The 19,184-nt window shown below is 35.6% G+C and overlaps 3 protein-coding genes across 7 annotated transcripts in view; 2 read left to right on the top strand and 1 right to left on the bottom strand.

Moving 5' to 3' along the window:
* The window catches only part of LOC133519849 (protocadherin-like wing polarity protein stan), a 219,077-nt gene extending 214,881 nt beyond the window's left edge, over positions 1-4,196 (top strand). For 3 of the 5 annotated variants that reach the window (XM_061853985.1, XM_061853982.1, XM_061853983.1), the window contains one exon: positions 2,017-4,196. In XM_061853985.1, coding sequence (XP_061709969.1) covers positions 2,017-2,056 — 40 coding nt within the window. In that variant the 3' untranslated portion in view covers positions 2,057-4,196. Of the gene's footprint in view, positions 1-679; positions 1,537-2,016 lie in introns of those variants that run through there. The other 2 variants (XM_061853986.1, XM_061853984.1) reach the window with 2 other exon arrangements.
* A 5,451-nt stretch (positions 4,197-9,647) lies between these two features.
* On the bottom strand, positions 9,648-11,826 carry LOC133519847 (V-type proton ATPase 21 kDa proteolipid subunit c''). The gene is made up of 2 exons (XM_061853980.1): positions 11,048-11,826; positions 9,648-10,867 (listed from the first exon to the last, which is right to left on the bottom strand). The coding sequence occupies exon 1, from the start codon at positions 11,686-11,688 to the stop codon at positions 11,071-11,073; it is 618 nt and encodes a 205-aa protein (XP_061709964.1). The 5' UTR covers positions 11,689-11,826; the 3' UTR covers positions 9,648-10,867; positions 11,048-11,070.
* Positions 11,827-11,949: 123 nt separating this feature from the next.
* Positions 11,950-18,861, top strand: LOC133519844 (protein dispatched). Its single transcript, XM_061853975.1, has one exon. The coding sequence runs from the start codon at positions 12,388-12,390 to the stop codon at positions 15,751-15,753; it is 3,366 nt and encodes a 1,121-aa protein (XP_061709959.1). The 5' UTR covers positions 11,950-12,387; the 3' UTR covers positions 15,754-18,861.
* Positions 18,862-19,184: the final 323 nt, after the last annotated feature.

The following is a 19,184-nucleotide window of genomic DNA, read 5'->3' as shown; positions in this document are numbered from 1 at the left end:
AGGATGTTTTATCACCCTGCCCCTGCCCGCGACCTCGTCTCCGTGAAATGATAATGATAATGAATCATCATTTCACGGAGACGAGGTCGTGGGCAGAAGCTAGTGTGACTATAGATGACAAGAATATTCATTCTTCACGAGAAAGATTATATTTACATATAGCAAAGAGAATTCATTGTAATACAGCTAAAGTCTAAGAAAAAACGTGCCCCTAAGTTTGACATCCAAAACAGATGGTGCTATACTGCGCCTTATGCTTTGCGGTCACTGAATTATGAACAAAATTATAAATCGTCAAAGATTAACAATCAGAGTTACAGCAAAATGTATGAAGCTGTACAGCGCCATCTCTTTTGTCAAAATCGAAGCACGAAATTGTCTTAGATTGTATGCATCTTACTAAATCCATGTATCTTTGCATATAGTTACCAGTTAAGGTTGACTTGTAGAGAATGCCTCGTGGCATTAAGTCCGCCTTTTGTACTACATATAAGATTCTTTTTCTTTTGTGCAATAAAGATGAAATAAATACCATTTGACATTTGACCACCAAGCATTCCAAGCAATTTGCGAATCATTTTGTTGGTTTGTACCCATTATTTTAGATCTTAAAATTGAATTGAAAAAGATGCGTCCTTGATCCTGCTATGAAGTCATAATGCAACTGAATTGTTACTAGATGGTGGCGGTTGTATGAGAAACACTCATTGTAAATCATCTTTTGCTTTACTAACGGTGGCGTTGCCGCGCGCACGATCATCCATCGTAGGGAGGAGGTAAACACTTTTTATAGTATGCATGTATCAGAGGGCCTACCGCGAACCACGTTCGACGTGTTGCCTCTCTGTCGCACTTGTAAATTTGTACGTAAGTGAGAACGGGAGGCAAAACGTCTAACGTAATTCGCGGTAGGTCGTCAGGAGGCCTAGCCAAGATTACAATAATTCATAGAAAACGCCGTGAAATAGTCAGGTGATTTTTTATTGCATCTGTCATCCCGATGCTTTCTTTTTCGTTTGGCGTTTGTCGATATACATTTGTCACCTTGGCTAGGCCCCCAGGAGTTTCCAACCATTGAATCGCGCCCCCCAGGGAATATAAGTATGTACAAGGTGTGTATAGAAGTACAGGAAGGGAGATATGAAATCTGCGAGAAACCTTCCCTTTTTACTACTTACCTCAAAATTTAAAGGAGTTTTATTTAACAACGAGGAGGCTTGAAACAAAAAAGGTTGGGAACTTATAACCTAGATTTAATAATTGCTGTGTCCCTTGAATAAAGCGGTAGAGAATGAGGTCTATTAAGTTTAATTAAAATAATGTAAGGTAAACGTCCCAATGCTCGACATTCTAATAGCATATTTATATGACACCCTTTTGTTACCTTTATTGTTAATGACGTACGTTTAAAGATGTCATATATCTGGGGGCAACGTAGTGCCCCCGCCAAGACGAGCCAAGCGAAGCGCACCCTAGCCACCTTTTCTCGAAACCCTTCGTCGTTTTTTTGAATCCTCATAACTGGGTTTGGATTTTCCAGATAAACAAAATTCTCGGGATATGATACCAATACTCAATATAGTGGACCTATCACTCATAAAAAGTTTGAATTGCATAGATATCTAAAAAAAAAAAACAATTTCGTCACTCACGCACTCTTTCACTCATTCACTGATGATCACCAAAACTCTTAGGGTAGGAACTGCAGGCCTAGAAAGCTGAAATTTGGTATGTAAGTAAGCTAGTATTAGGACACAAAAATTTTTTTTTAACTTGGAACTTTTAAGTACCCCCCAAGCTCCTAAATGTATATGTATGATTAATTGATTCATTTGACTAAGAAGGAACTTTTTATTTTAATTTCGCAAAGATTGAGTTACTGAGGTACAGTTTTAACTTTAACGTCATCAATTGTATAATAATTTCAATAAAAGGACAATTAAATGAGGCCATTATAACCAAAAAAACTTAGAAGTGTCAAAGGGTAATATACTTATTCAATGTTTTATTTTTCAGGAAATCTACTACTGAAGATGACGCAGAAACTAGAGTTTAAAGACAACATCACTATAGTACAAGATTTCCAATGAATCTCAATTAGTTTATAATTATTAATATGGTACTCTTTTTATGTACGTAGTTATAATTTCTATAAGACTGTCTTAAACTATCAAAACATAATTATAGGTACCACTGCCATAGTGTAGACTAACGGCTATTTATTTTATTTAACAATTCATTTTTAATTAGTTTTAGTAGGATTAACCACATAATAAATACTCAGATCGTTTTTATAAAATACTCAATGTAGCACTCGCCCGCATCTCGGATATCAAAGTCTATTTGCAGGCAAATATTATAATTGTTTGAATGAGTAGGTAGGTTTCTTTGTAATATAATGTCTTACAAGTGTTTGTGTGGCTGACGGGTCTTGTGCAAAATATAAATAATAAAATTTGAACTCACTCTTATCAAATGGCTATCGTTTATTGTGAACTATTGTGAATGGTAGTGAGGTAGAGGAAGAATTTCTTGGGTATTTTGATGAAGTCGTCGGTTTATTAGGTACGTTATGGAACAGTAGTCACAAGTAAATAACTAAGTGTTATGTCATGCACGAGAATGCATTTTGTATTGGAAATATCTCAATTTTAGTGTACAATATGAACAAGCTTAATTTTTATTAAGAAAATGAAGGAATTGCCATTCCTGTGGCTACGCGAGTCACAGGTGTGGTTTTATGGATAATAAGATAAGTAAATAAATGTTACTCTAGATTGCAAAGACAGAGGCACCCTCTGAGTAGTGAAGTTATTAAACTATCACGGGTTTTTAAAATATCTAGAGTTCTAGGAATAGTTATGCAAAATAAAATATAATATTGTATTTTTATATAAGAAACCAAAACTATTATAAAGTAGGTTACAAATAATTATGAGTTAAGTATGCTAATTTAAATACAGTAAATTAGGCAACAACGCCAACAACTTGTGTATGTAGATGGCAAATTTAATTACAGTAGGTATGTTTTAAAACCTAGTGTAATAGTGAATGGATACTTGAGTTTGGTGTAAATATAGGTTTGTGTGATTTTGGAACGTTTTACGAAGAGTCCACCTATTTTGTAAATAATAAATAGATTTTTACACTTTGTAGCATTTTATTAGTAATAGTGAAATGTTGAGAAAAGCTTTATTTAGGTATTTTCTAATGTATAATTGCCATAAATATAACGATAAGTTTGTAGTGCACAGTGTTTCATGTAGTCCGGCAATGACTTGTAGGATGTTTGGTAAGTACCTATGAGTATTACCTATCTTTGTATCATTTAACAAGTATGTCCACTTGAATGTCGTCAAAACTCTTTAAATCGCCTATAACAGACATGTGATGATAATATACAGGGTGTTTAAGGGGGTAATAGCTGACGTATTATAGAACAGAAAAAATCTTATGAATAAATAAAAATAGGTAAATACCAAATTACGTCAAAAACATTCATTACTAAAAAGGTTCCAAAATACCTCGGGTATTACTCCCTTAGATAAAGCATCGCACTTTTAATTTTCTTATTTCTAACATTAAAGTAACTATAAACATTTTTGTTTAGAAAACAGTTTTAAAAACAATGTTTAATGACTACCATACATTTTCTGAGAAACTCTGTTTACTACCACTGTTTATAAACAAAATTGTTTATAGTGAATAAATGCCCTAATAAGATCACAATTACTTAGCAGAAGCAAAGGCTATGCACAGACATGTATTCTAGTACCTATGTAAAAGCTTCAGAATACTTCCAATAGGATGGCTAGAAAATGGACAGCATTCTTGGAAACGATATGTTGATAAATCACGAGTGATTTTAGAATTAAGCTCCCGAATAGGCGAATACCTTCATTTCATACCAAATGTGCAATACATTTCGAGTGGGCAGCTTGGTTCACATGTTTTTCTCGTGACAATTAATAATATGCTTTATGTGGTAGGCGATAAGTTCTAAAATTAATTTCAAGATCTTTATTGTAACTTACATCTTTACAAGTTTGTTAGCTCAGTTAGAATTTACACATTCCAGTTTTGTGATATCTATTTCGCACTTAATTTATAACACATTATACTATAAAAAAGGTACAAACATCGCATCCGAATAAAATTGTTTTATATGAAAATAAAATATTTTATTGCTAAAGCAACGTCAGCTTATTTTTGTCACCCTGAATATCCTACTTGGAGGTAAGAAAAGTAGTAAACGTAATCTTAAAATAGGTGTAATCGATGATAAGAAGCGGTTTTATTATTACAAGCAGTCTCTTCCAAACAACCTCAGTATCAAGGACAAAATCAAGAATACTGCATTTTGTATAGGTCAGGGGTTCCCAATCTTTTTCAACATGCGGCGCACTTATAAGTTTAGTATTTTGCAACGGTGCCCTTGTAAATTTAAAATCACGGTCGAAAAAGAGTGATACGACGCTATATTATTTACCGATGCGAGCGCTCAAATAGGTACCCGCGAATATTTGTGGTTTCGGATAATGATAGAACTCACGGCGCCCCTCTTTACTTTCTACGGCGCACCAGGGCGCCGCGGCGCACACTTTGGGAACCCCTGGTATAGGTCGTAGCCTCAGATCATAAAAGGTACTAGATATCTGACGGAGGCGTGGCGCGTGTCGCGACGACAATCCCAAAGTAAACAATTTAAACAATCAGTAAATAAAATCGTTACTAAAATTTAAAAATAATATAATTAATTAATTATTAATTTTTGATTAGCATTAAACAAACTTTCGAATCATGGTACATTTTTTAAATTAAAAGCCTTGGTATTACATTTTATCAATAAATACCTTTGTGGCAGAACTTATGGATCGACTGATATACCCTTACTCCTACCTTGAAAATCATAGCTAGCAAAGAAGGTCAAATATTTAAAGGAATATAAATTAAGTCAATGACAATTATTACTTAAAACAAAACATTTTTATGTCAAAACAATAAGGTCATGACTGTTCAGAACATATAAAATATCGATAGCTGTTACTTTATCGACTTTTCCTCCCTCTAGTGTCGCCGCTCTCGTTTCTTACTCCGCGCGGTTTGTCCAATCACAGCGCGTGAGTTAGTTGTCTGGCCACGCCCTCAGTGACGTGGTGGGAGACAGTTGGAGACAACGAAACTCATTGAAATTATGCTTCGTTATAAATCTCCTTACTTTTTATATCTATGGTCGAAGCGCTTTAAGAGTAAATACGTACAAATATGTACTTACCACGTACACATATACCCCCTTATTCATAAACGTCTACTAAAGTTGACAAGCCGCTAATAATCGTTTGTCCCTTTCCAACGTATTAGTATGATGGAAAAGGACAAACGATTATTAGCGGCTTGTCAACTTTAGTAGACGTTTATGAATAAGGGGGATAATATCTAACCCTGAAACAGCAAGCAGAGGGACATGTTTAACACGCATGAGATTGCGCCATACATCTGCTCCTTCTGATCTTGCCAGATTTCAATTTATAAATGACCCTAAATGTGACTGTGGTGCTGAGGAGGCTGATATTAAATAAATAAATAAATATTATAGGACATTATTACACAAATTAACTAAGTCCCACATTAAACTCAATAAGGCTTGTGTTGAGGGTAGGTAATTTGCCTGCCTAATAAAACGGTATTCAATTTTATTTCCGGCAGACGGTGACTCGCCCCCACAAGATGGGCCCCCACAAAAAGCGACATCTAGGATGGCTCAAGGGCAACACCGGTGTGAGCGGCTCAGGGGTGTCGAGAGATGTACGCCGCTTTCTTTCTACCCAGTGGCTGCGAGCAGCCACTGTGCCAACTCGCGTCTTATGCAATTTTTCACTTCCACCCCTGGAGCTTATAGCTCTAACGACTCCACTCTGAGCGGCCGGCTAAGGCAAGCCAGAGGCAGAGAATCCTGTCCCACCCACCCTCCTTGCGGGTAACAGAACTCCCCAGGAGCACTCGGGTACGTGAGGTCGCTACTCCCCAACAGCTCGCCACAAGCTGCCCTGCGTTGACTGATTGCACTGGTAAAACCAGCGGGCGATGAGGTCGTCACATCCCTAGGCCTCCCTTATTATTATTAAACTAGCTGACCCGGTGAACTTAGTATCACCTATCGTATTCGTATTATATAAATGGATAGTCCCTGTTTGCATGTCACGGATTATTCAATCATTCTTTTACAGATGTTACTGACTTGTCAAATAAGTACCCTACGTACAACTTTTTTTCGAAGCGGTTGTGGCATTTCTCTATTTATAAGATGAAAATCACTGGGCCTACCGCGAAACACGCAAATCGATTTTTTTTTTTACCTGCCCCTCTATCGCTCGAATATGCAAGAGTGATAGAGGGGGAGATAATTCCAATGCCGTTTATTCTAATTTTGGCCTCAGATTTATAATAAAGGACCTATCGGATCCTCAGATATCTATTTTCACCTTGATCTTAGCAAAAAATAGAGAAATTAAAGATGACGGCCGTTTATTCCAATGTTGACTTGAGATTCATGAAGCGCCTTTCGGATCCATATCGATTTTATTTCATATTTCATTTATTTATTTATTTATTTATTATTTTCTTCTTTAATCAGAGCAAATATGCTGAAATTCAAGATGGCTGTTGTTTAGTCCAATTTAACCTCTGACTCCAAATAAAGGGCCTCTCAGATCACAAATCGATTTTAATTTTGATCAGAGCAGAGAAATTCAAGATGGCAGTTTTTTTCATATTGATCAGAACAAAATGCCGGCCGATTTTTGCAATTTTGCCCTCAGATTCATAATAAAGCGTCTTTCGAATCCTCAGATATCGATTTTTATCTCTAGATCAGAGCAAAAATGAATCATATATAAAATATAATCCATCTCAATCCCTTAAGAAGGTTTTCAAGTCCACTATTCCAATCGAGTGCAAACTTTAAACCCTTTTTCACCAATTTAGGGGATTAATACAAACGTTCAATTAACACCACTTTGACTCCCTTGGGGAATTAATTTCTAATAACGCTGAAATCTATTTTCATTTTTCCTATTATTGTGTCTTTTACGACATTTCAAGAACACTATTTAAAAAAAAAATTTCGTTCCCGATGCAAACTTACAACCCTTTTTTCACTAACTTAGGGAATAAATTTTCAATAAAGGTGATATGTATCCGTTTTCGTCTATTTGAGTATAGAGGTAATGCCCGTTTACCAAGTTTCAAGTTCCTAGCTTAAAAGAAGTTTCAAAACAATGGTAATGGATTGAAATTGGATGAATTTTTAAAAACGTTGAAATTACTTTTCCTCTGTTTTAATAATTGCCTACGTACAAAGTTTCAAATCCCGCACTCAAAAAACAATTTGATCTCCATACAATCTTTCAACCCCTTATTCACCACCTTTAGGGATGACTTTTCAAAAACGCTGAAATTCGTTCTCTTCAACTTAAATAAAATACTTTTTTTACAAAGTATCAAGTTCCTAGCTTAAAATAAAAATGGAACCCCATACAAACTTTTAACCCTCTTAGGGGTTGGATTTCTCTAAATCATCATTTCCTAAACCTTCTGTGGTCTAATACACACATTTCGATTCCAAAATTAGCTAAATCGGTCCAGCATTCGCATTTCATTTATATATATATATTTCGTTATCTGCTTCTCTATCGTTCGAATATGCAAGAGTGATAGAGAGGCAGATATAGAAATTTCGATTTTCGTATTTCGCAGTAGACCCTCTGAATGTGCAAGTGGCTCGCCCTCCGCAGAGTTTTGCGTAATATTTCCTATTCGAACACTTCACTCACACATGCGAGACGTTTTTCACTAAGTATATAAAGCCCGACCAGAAATATATGATCATTGTCAAGGGGGCGCTGTTATTCTCTTGTATAGGGTGACAGTTCAGTTTAGTATGAAAAATGTAGTTCCAGTGAAATTCCGCAATATGGCGGGTGATCATATATTACTGGTCAGGCTTTAACTTATCTTAACACCAAGATTTTTCTTACCTTTGTGAAGTTTGAACGTATACTTACGTCTCAAAATATTGAGTTAGTGCTTGATAATTCTGCGTGATCAAAAAAATGTAGTCTCGGGAATAAATACAACATTAGCTAATTTAGAAGTTTGTATACTTAAGTAGATAGTTTCATTGCAAGCGGTGCAGGGTGACTGTTCCTGTTTTTTCTATTCCTTGACATTCTTAAATAAAATACTTTCGAGGAGGCATTTAAAGTTAGGTATGTTTGTTGTTCATGTTGTGGAACATTGGGACTTACGGTAGACCACCTAATTAATATTGATTTTTGCTGTATCAAAGCACATCAGTCCGCTGTAGTTGAATATAATTGACTTAGATCAAAATATCGCCCTGATTTATGCTTTATTGAAAATAATAAAAAACAGCCAATGAAAAGAAAGACTGAAAGAGAATGGGCTTTAAAACAGAAATAGCCGAAGCGCAAATTATCCAACCTGAAAAAGAACCCGAAGGGTATCTTACAAAAAGAAATGAAATCCCACCAAAAACATTTCATGTAAAGTGTTGCCAAGACTAACATGCACCTATAGTTTTCACATTAAAAAGTCATCAGATCTCTTAATACCATTTCATTGCTGCTACAAAAGTTGACCACGAGCATGTCTAATGTCACAGCAACGAAACGGCCAAGCTGTACTGTTTAACCAAGATGATGGCTTTATAGAGTTGGAGCTTGTAAAGTAAGGATTTATAGAGTTAAAGGGTTAGGATTAACGGAGTAAAAGTCTTGGTATTAAGAGATCTGATGACTTTTTAATGTGAAAACTATAGGCGCATGTTAGTCTTGGCAACACTTTACATGAAATGTTTTTGGTGGGATCTCTATATGACTATGGACGAATAAAACATGAAGACCGACAGTCTGTACAAAATCGCGTTCCTCCAATACAGCGCCATCTGTTTAACGGAAGTAGAGTTAATTTAACAAAGGGGTCTAAGCCCCGAACAAAATGGATGGAACTGAGACCTGCTTCAAAATACACTCTACTTCCGTTCAATCTATGACGCTGCGGAACCCAAACTGGAAAGCAGAGAGAGCGCAGAGTGCCAAACAAAATGAAACAGACCTGCTGCGTTCTAGTGACATCGTCTGGTAATACTTATAACCCTTTTGCATACCAAATGAGGTTAAGCATGTAAACCTACCACTATAAGTAATTCTTAACACCTTGTACCTGGTAATGTTGCAAATAAATATCTTTATCCTTAACCTGAATATTGGAGGAACGCGATTTTACAGAATTTTTGAGGTTTTTGCGGTAGGCCCCCAGAAAAAAACAAACAATCGACAAGATATGAGCCATGATATGGTTTTTGTTTCTGTTTCTTTCAGTTGTATCCTTGTTACTACAACAACTTTTTTCGAAAATATATGAAAGTTTACAATCTTTCTCACGTAATAGTATAAAATGATTTGGTTTTCTTGCTTTTCGCAAATTCATAAAACTATGCCTCAATAGGCGGGTTCACACAGAGCGAGCATACGCGCGAGGCAATTTCCTCGCACACAAAACAGCCAGTGTAGATTTGCCTCGACCGAGGCATGTGTACACTGAATTTTCAGTAAAAACGAAATACAACAACTTTTATCTATTTATTCATCAACATACATAATATCTACATTTGCACAAATAAAATATTAACTTAGAATTACATCAGTAGTTTTACTTAGGACTGACATAATACTTTCGATTTTTTTTAATTCCAAAACTGTGTACATGACATTGTGCTTTAAGTTATCAATAAAAATTGAATTTCAATAATCATACACAATCTATGGCATTAACTTCAACACCTATAGTTAAGTTTAAAGGGATACAAATTTACAAGTAGATATAATAAATTAGAGTGTTTACAAGAAATAGGAAAGCAAACATATTTACAATTGAAGTATTATTTTGATTGCATGAATTATAAAATAAAATTGAACTGCATTGAAACAACTAGTTCTTGCATTAAGGTTCTTTTCCACTTTGTGACTCACAATAATCAAAGCCTAGGCCAATTTAAATAAATACATCAAGAACATATATTTTACTGATAATGACAAACAGGTATATGAAACTTCTCTAACACCTTCTGATATATCTAGTGATAATCTCATACAATACAATATATTATATTGAAAATACATTTAATATATCTTAACAAAGTGTTTGGAAAACAACCTTAATTTTAATGTGATATATACTCCAATCAGTTTATGTACAGTTACATGTATGGGTGGCTGCTAGGAGGCCAATAAACACTTATTCAAGTTGCATGAGGTTCATGGAATGTTAAGCCTTTAACAGTGACTAGATGCCACATTGAACTGATCAGTTTAAGTTATACATAATGAAAGTTTGATATCATTTTTGATATGACACATGTATTATTTAATTCAATGTGAATCCAGTCACTATAACCCCTAAGAGTCAGCTTAGTTACTCAAAAGTTTACTGTTAAATTGTCAAAAAACACTCCAACTAAATACTGATTCTATCCACAAATAAAATGGTCTGGCAGATACCCGAATCCTTGGCACAAAATGCAACAAATAAGATGAGGTTTTATATTCAAAACTGTAATCTTGTACAAGCGCCATGGGCAGGTATCTTTTACAAACATGAAGTTATCTATTTAACAAGTTTAAACATCACATAACACATCAAAGTAGTTAGGTCATAGTAATACAAGTAACACTGCGGTAGTATTGAATTCAAGCTATACTGAGTTATTTACCATTGATTGGATACTTTTCTCAGCACTATTTGTGTCTCACACTTGGTTTTACAGGCGATCCAGTGCTGTTGCATACTGAAAATAAAATAAAACTACAGTCAAAATTGTGTGTTAAACTAATTAGTATCTAATACATTTTTGCACGCTAGGAGAGCTTAAATTTTTAAGTTTAATGGTGCTTCATAACAGTTTCACACTATAATAATAGCAAATAGTTAGGATTACAAGAGTTACAACAAGTATATTAGTACTCACACTTAATATTAAGTTCCGTCTTCTTAAGCAGCACCCATTTTGACTTTTGATGTCATGTAAATACCAACAATGAGCCCAAATAAACCAATGGCTGATCCAAAGATTTCAACAATGAGGATCTTTACGAAAAGTGCTGCATTGGCTGCGTCAGAGAGAGCCGCTCCAGATCCAACAATTCCCACAGCAATACCACAGAATAAGTTTACAAGGCCGACAGCCAATCCAGCTCCGAACATTACATAGCCAGCCATGTAGTTTTGACTCTTGATACTGAAGTCTGTCAAGGGTTCAGGGTATTTTTCCAGCATACCGGATAGCACGATGGCAGTGATCAGGCCGTAGATAGCCACGGCTTCACAGAAGATAACAGAGATCAAGTTCTTGGTCTTGATTCTGGGCGCCTTAACACCTCCACCGACTATGCTCACGCCAACGGTGTGGATACCCGCCGCCGCGCCGACCACGGACAGTGACACGGCGAAGGCTATGCCCAACGTCGCCCACATGTAGGGCGACGTATTCTCCAGGAACCATCCAAAGCTGATTTGCTCACCCTTTCCGTTCAATAAATAGTACATGGAGAAAATGGGAATCACAAGGACTATTATGAGCCCAGCCAAATAAGTTAAGAAGTACCTCATCTTGATGTTGTGTTGCACTAAATTGGAGCTATTTTACACACGAATCCCTGCAGGGACGGCTTTTTCTCGCCCAATTTTTGCCTTGACAGAAAACTAGAGAATAAAAGTCTTGTGATCACAAGATGTCAGAGACAACAAGAGTGTTGCTAGATGTTAATTAAATTCTTGTGATTCAAAGGGCTGTAATCAGGGCTATAACCGCGAAAATCGAACTTCGTCAGTTGCGGGCATTTTTCTCTGTCACTCTTATTACGTCTTAGTGAGAGTAAAAGAGAAAGATCCCCGCAATTTGCGATACTCGATTTTTGCGGTAGGCCCCCAGTAATACGAGCAAGTCGTCCGTTCGTGCAAAAACAACTTTAGAAAATTGGCTAGTTTATGGTTATGAGTGACATTTGTATTGTTATACTCTATGGTACTTTGCTACATCTATGTTTGCTTGTGTGCTGATTATTCCGCGAATTTATGTTTGTGTTGGATTTGTAGATTTTGTTGGTGATTGATTGTGATTCCTGTGATGTGATTGTCGGGCATTTCGTTCAACCTCTGTTAAAATATTTGTTTGGATTTCCCTGACCAAGATGTAACGATAATTATTGTGTAAACTGTGTCCGTCGGCCTAAGTTTATTGGTCATGAGTTGCACTAACGTTAGGAAATGGAGTAGGAAAAAAACTATGAAGCCTGAAAAGTCATCACGATGTGGTCCGCTTACGCCCGGTCTATTGTTCGCCACTCCTATCTGTTTCTATTTTTAAGTAGTGTGATTTCTACTATCCTTACGGTAATCCCGTTAGTATGCCATAAACTACCATCATTCTCCGACCCTCTCACAGGGTTCGAGACTCGCGGAACAACGTTAGCCCACCGTTTCATCGCGTGGGAAAACCTCAACGACGAGACACGGCCGTCCCGGCGGCTTGCCGTCGACCCTCAAGAAATTGAAGATCAACTTCGCATAAATTTCACCTATTATAACAGAACATCCCATAGTAAACAACAAACAAAGAGAGATCCCTCTAAGAAGAAACTTCGGAAAAGAAAAGAAATATCCAACAACACGAGCACTACAAAAATTAGGTATAATTCACCTGAATCCAATTTCTCTTCTTCTGACCATGTGCACTGGGGATATGGAAATGTAACTTTTGAAGGGGAAAATGATATTTTCTTGAGGGAGCATGTACGAAAACAATGGGTTTCGCTCAAGAATATGCAGCGTGAGCCTGATACACAAATCCACCGAAACTATGCTTTTGGAAGCTGTGGAGCACCTCTATCAAATTATGCACATTTTGTAATAGAAAGCACTGATAATTCATCCTTACTCACATTTGAAAATATTAAAAAAATGTGTTACTGGCAATTGGATCTTGTGGAACTAGGAGCTTTGGAATATTTCAATTTGTGTCAAAGGCCCTTCAATGCTGAAGACCTCTGCTGTCCGGTATGGAGTGTTCCAAACTATATAGCCTTAATCTCTGGTAAACAATCATGTGAGAATTTAACTAAAGAAGATGTTGACAAAACTTCTGTGATTTTAGAAAGATGTGCAGTCTACTTTCATAACTTTTCCTTGATGGCTTCTTGTGAGTTTGACCGATGTAAGGTACCAAAATATTGTTCCCAGTATGATGCAATATACAACATGTTGTTCTACTTAATCGATTCTAATGCATTTGCTCCGCCTGAACTTTCTCAAAGTTTTGTAAAAAATGTAATGGTCTTCTTACCACTGCCAAGTAGTAGCACAGTATTGCCATACTATAAAAAATTACAAAGTTCAAATATGTCTTATGATAACCTTTTTATACCTGCAATGGATTTTGGGCTCAAGAATGCACTATTTGACATATGGGTTATTGAAGACACTTGGTTGGTTGGCTTAGGGGCTGTGTTTGTGTTTTTATGTGTTTGGATTTACACAAAGTCTGTAATGTTGACAGTTATGTTATTTACAGCTATTACATATTCTCTTGGAGTATCATACTTCTTGTATGTATATGTGTTCAATTTAGAATTTTTCCCATTTATGAATTTATTAGTAATAGTTGTTGTGATAGGTATTGGAGCTGATGATGCATTCCTTTATGTTAAGGTGTGGAAAATGGTCAGTAAACAACTTATCAGAGATAATGTGGCTAGTCGGGATAGTGGCTTAGGGGATATGGGGGATATAAAGAATGTCTCAAGTGCAGGTGAGACTATACTTGTGCAAATACTTGAGGAAACTCTTAAACATTCTGTTGTGACAATGTTCATAACAACCTTGACGACTGCTGTAGCATTTTACGCATCTTACGTAAGTTACATACCTGCTATTAACTGCTTCAGCATATTTGCTGGAACAGCTGTTCTAGTCAACTTTTTACTAATGATAACCTGGTTACCTGTATCAGTATTTATATTGGATGTTAAGTTGTGCCAAACTAATATAAAATTTTTAGACGTGCTGAAAAACTCCATTAATGAGATTTGGGATGACGCTAGAATAGTGTTGAATAGATTTATTATCACATGTGTAACAAAGTTCCACATAGTTTTTGTATTGGGATTGGGTGGTCTAGGAATTTACAGCATTGTTGTAGTGTTTTACACGCCAGGTCTTCAACTTCCTGACTCTAGGCAGTTCCAACTATTTCAAACATTGCATCCGTTTGAACAGTATGATTTGAGGTACAGTGACAAGTTCCTTTTTGAAAGACTTGGTAAGGATATAGGAACTGGCAGTAATATGCCTCTCAGATGGATATGGGGCGTAAAAGCCATTGATAATGGCAACCATATGGATCCCAATTCTAAAGGCAATTTAATTTTTGATGATACTTTTTCGATATCAGAGCCAAAGTCGCAAATTTGGTTACTAGAGTTTTGTACAAGAATCAAAGCCCAGCCGTTTTATCAACATACGCAGGGCTTCCTTCTTCCAAACTGCTTTATTGAGAACTTTAAGAATATATTTATGAATAGGCGATGTTATGATAGTACAGAAAAAATTGATAGGAAGCCTTGTTGTGAAGTGTCCCGTTTCCCCTACAAGAAGAAAGTATTTGAACGTTGCATCATACTAGCCACTGAGTCATTATACCAGACCTCTCGAGAATTGTTCATGCCTGGTGTGGCTGGCCCAAAATTTCTCCGAAGTGCCAGACCCCCGAAAATAGCGTCTATTGTCGTTGATTTTGAAAGTGTGGTGCCATATTCTATGTCGTATTTAGCAATGAACAAATTCTTTTCGCATGTTGAGAACTGGACAGAAAATGAGTTGAAATCGGCTCCTCGGGGTATGAAGGGTGGTTGGTTTATATCCGATTTACAATTTTTTGATCTCCAACGCACTTTGGCCAGCGGCACAGTGATGGCACTGTTGATATCAGCTGGTTTAGGTTTTGTAGTACTGATTCCAGCAACTTTAAGTTTCGTTGTAAGTGTGTGTGCATTAGCAGCAATGGTATTTTCTTCTACTGTTACAATAGCTATTCTAGTACTCAGCGGGTGGAAATTAAATATTTTGGAGAGTGTTGCGATATCGACCTCGGCAGGACTTGCTGTAGACTTCAGTCTCCACTATGCCCTCAGTTATACTAACGCTAACGGCGTGAAAACATCAAGGGTTAAAACTGCGTTGTCTACATCAGCTGGACCAACTGCAGCCGCTGCACTCACTACGGGATTCGCAGGAATATTTTTGCTGAGATCGAATTTGCTACCTTACTCTCAAATCGGATGCTTTTTAGCTTTGATTATGTCTGTTAGTTGGTTATATGCAACGTTCTTTCTGTGTTCTTTATTCTGTATAGTCGGTCGTAATTCGTCTAAGGAATTCCCATCTGAAGATAGAAAAACAGTTTCTCGAGTAAGTTCGATATGTTCGGGGATTCCAAATTTGGAGAGCCACGAACTGGAGCATTTGGCGGATAGTAATCGTACAAATCTCACACATTCACACAGTCCTTCCAGTTGGAGCGCTACCACCGTCGTGTTACATGACGACTGTGACAACGCTCACAGTAAAGTTGACAAAAAAATTTGTATTACGGCTAATCTAGCTTGTGACAATGACTGAATGTACTTATCTAAACATAAGTAACTAAGTACTTACTGGCAACTCTTGAGAGTATTTTTTTACAATTATAGTATAAATACCTGTTAATCTAAATAAGAGTAAATTTGTATTTAAATAAGATAAATATTGAAATCTATAAAAGGCCTCTGTGTTATGACATTAATTATTCTGGGGGCATTTCCTGGTTACTTATATCGGATGCCTTCTCCTAGTTGTCGGTGACATCAATCATTCGGATTCTTGTTCATATTTATACAGTGACGTGACCGATCATAAAAAGGAAACATGGGTACCTCTTTTAATATTACACATGATAAGATTGATAAGTCATTTCTCCAAATCTTTACTTGATTCAGACCGAGGCTACTTATATATTAAACTACTACGTTCAAAAAGAAGTCGAAGATGTGTTTTGAAATAAGTCAAAGAAAAGTAGGCATAGGTAGTTTATTTAATATTTTATGTTATTTTGATATTGAAGTAAGGTACGAATGTTATGACGGTACACGCACCACGTCTCAGAAGAGTATAAAAGGTTTGGCAGCACGATCGCCATGTATACAGAAATTTTGGTGGCCAGGGGGTCTACCGCGAAAACCGAAATTCGCCAATTGCGGGGATCTTTCTCTTTTACTCTTACTAAGACGTAATTAGAGTGACAGAGAAAAATGCCCGCAATTGACGAACTTCGATTTTCGCGGTAGGCCCTCAGTTTTAGATCGTGCGAGCAGAAGTATTTCCATATTCTCGTTAACTTTACTAAACCGATAAAACGAGGGAATACGCTTAATAACCAGACACAATGCCACTTTGCAATTAAAATTGCTACTTAGGCTAATATATTTAGTCTAATTAATTAATGTATACTTTTTGTTTTACAATTTCTATTTTAGTTTTGCTACCAAATTTTTTGATAAGTATGTACTGATACTGATTCTTTGTTTAGCATAACTGATAGTTTTATCTCTTGGGATTTTGTTGATTCTTAACACATTCACTGCCAGGAACCCACCTGGTGGGCGCTCGTGAACTTTGACAGCCGGACAACACGCTGGGCGGGTTGTTTTGTTCGCAGCTACAGACCACCGGTTTCTGGGGTAGTGCGCCGTTTTTTGTCTGGCAGTGAATGTGTCTATTGACAGTAATATCATTTACCACTGTAATACATGCTAGGTATGTAAATATTGTACACTATCGAAATGCAAGACGTACTAATGATTATTGTGACAATAATTATCACATAAATAATTCATATACGATAATATAAAAATAAAATGAGCTTAGCTTGAACGTTTTATTATGTTGCTTCGTAAAATTGTTTTAATTATGTTAACCTATGATGACTGTACACCAAGTTAACATGTTTTATCTATGTTTTAGGTACCTAGTTGGAAGATATCCAGGGTTCTGTCTTTGTTATGACAATACATTTAATTTTCTTTGCCTATTAAATTCAAATTAAAATTCTCAACCCGCTTGTGCGAAAACCTAGTTTATTTAACGATGATTTGATCAAATGGATTTACTAATTAATATACTTACCTAATCGTATAATATAAACCAATCCAATAGCTTGATTTATTTCACCCATCGACTATTATGTTCACTCCAGTTATTTTGTTATTAATAATCATAAAATTACCTGTTTATTTGGTTTGTTATTTTTGCAAACTTTTCTCATTACGCACGAATAGTCGCGCAATTAAATATTTCAGTAGGTTCTTATCCGCTCGTAATTCATCACAAATACTTTAATTGTAATACGTGTCAATTTGTATTAACAAGAAATTATTACTCATCGAATATTTCTCATATTTTTGTCAGAATTATATTTTATAAATTTACAGTTTTCTTAGAAAATTGATGTTAGAGCTATGTAAATGTTAGTTAAGTATATCAAAAATAAATAAATGTACTTTTTTACTATATAGATACGATTGCTATGGCATGTGTAGGAATGTACATTTAATTTTATTTATTGATTTAGTTATGTAATAAGTAAAATATGTTTCCTTCCAATTGTGCACAAAATGCATTTATGTATAATTAGATTACGTTAAAGAATGTCTATTTTAGTAAAAAATCAAAAATTACTCTGCTGATTACATAGTACTGAATAAATGAATCTCAGTTCCGTTATAGCTTGTTTGTCACTGACGTGATATTAAAAAAAAACCTTAAAGTTCTGTCAGATATAAATATTTTACCAAAACGGTCGTTACAATTTGAATATTCTAATCTATTGACTTGATAAAGTTACTATTATAGTTTTTGAGTTTCAAAAACTCTTCCGACCTCAGATAATTCAACTTTCGACTTTATTGAACTGTTTAATTTACAATTTATATTCCACTGTTTAACGAAAAATTGTTAAATATATTTTTGTTACGTACACGATGGAATAAATGAACGGTAAACAAGGTGATGGGGTCAGAGAAATATATATATATATCTGCGGATGGCAATCGTACCAGTTTAAATTTGTACATATCTTGTAGTTTCCCATTTCGCCTCATATTAATTTGCTTACCATGCCTAATGTTGAACCGGATGACGGTAAAAACTAATTAAAAACGCTCTATTGATGATAGTACGTTTTAGAATAGAATTTCACAGTCAGTCTACGCTAATTGTAGACGGGGCTCTCTTAAAATTTTTTTTAGAGAATTTGAAACCTTCACTGACAAATTGACCATGAGGTTAAACCCCACAAATCATAAATGGTTCCAACTGTCAGGAATCTAAGTGATCTAAGTCTAATGACATGTTTTTTCTTAAACGATGCAGCACCATCTGCTTTAAACTTTGCGCATTTAACCTCATTGTTTTTAAATCCATTCTTGCACGAGCATACAAAGTGATGTGATAATATTGATAAATAACTGTATTTCAATACAATTAATATTAGGTATACCTATCAAGGTATTAGTTTTATTAATTTTCCATCGGTTCTTCCTGTAATTTTGTTCAACCATTTCTTAATTTTGGGCAGTATTCAGTTTAGTAGACTTGTTAAATGTAAGGTTGTAGTTTAATACTCTGTGTATAGTTTGATAAGAAATGAATGTAAAGCATTGAATAAAATGTTAATTTTTACAAGAAATCATACCTACGTTTTTTTGTTATAATTAGTTGGTTAGCCCCGTCATTGGTGAATGCTGCAACTGTTTTGTTTTCCTTTGATTAGCAAATGTAGAACTGTTATTTATATTAAAACCAAGGCAAGTTTGACAAATGTGTGCATCACATAGGGTCGAGCTCTCATACATATTTTGAATTTCGCTCCCTTTCCTATAGACAAACGGGTTTGCCAGTCTATATTATTTTATTTTATTTATTTTATTTTAGTATATGGAAAACCAACAGCCCTATATACACAATGCCTACAGAATGTTTAGTTCTTCGTTTGCCAAATTGATTTGGTCATTTCA

The sequence above is a fragment of the Cydia pomonella genome, chromosome 7, assembly GCF_033807575.1.
Source record: "Cydia pomonella isolate Wapato2018A chromosome 7, ilCydPomo1, whole genome shotgun sequence".
Taxonomy (NCBI): Eukaryota; Metazoa; Arthropoda; class Insecta; order Lepidoptera; family Tortricidae; genus Cydia; species Cydia pomonella.
Note: the sequence above shows the minus strand (reverse complement) of the source record. Positions and strands in the feature narration are given on the sequence as shown.

Coding starts and splice junctions, on each gene's coding strand:
- LOC133519847 (XM_061853980.1), bottom strand. CDS start 11,688: ATGAGGTACTTCTTAACTTATTTGGCTGGGCTCATAATAGTCCTTGTG.
- LOC133519844 (XM_061853975.1), top strand. CDS start 12,388: ATGTGGTCCGCTTACGCCCGGTCTATTGTTCGCCACTCCTATCTGTTT.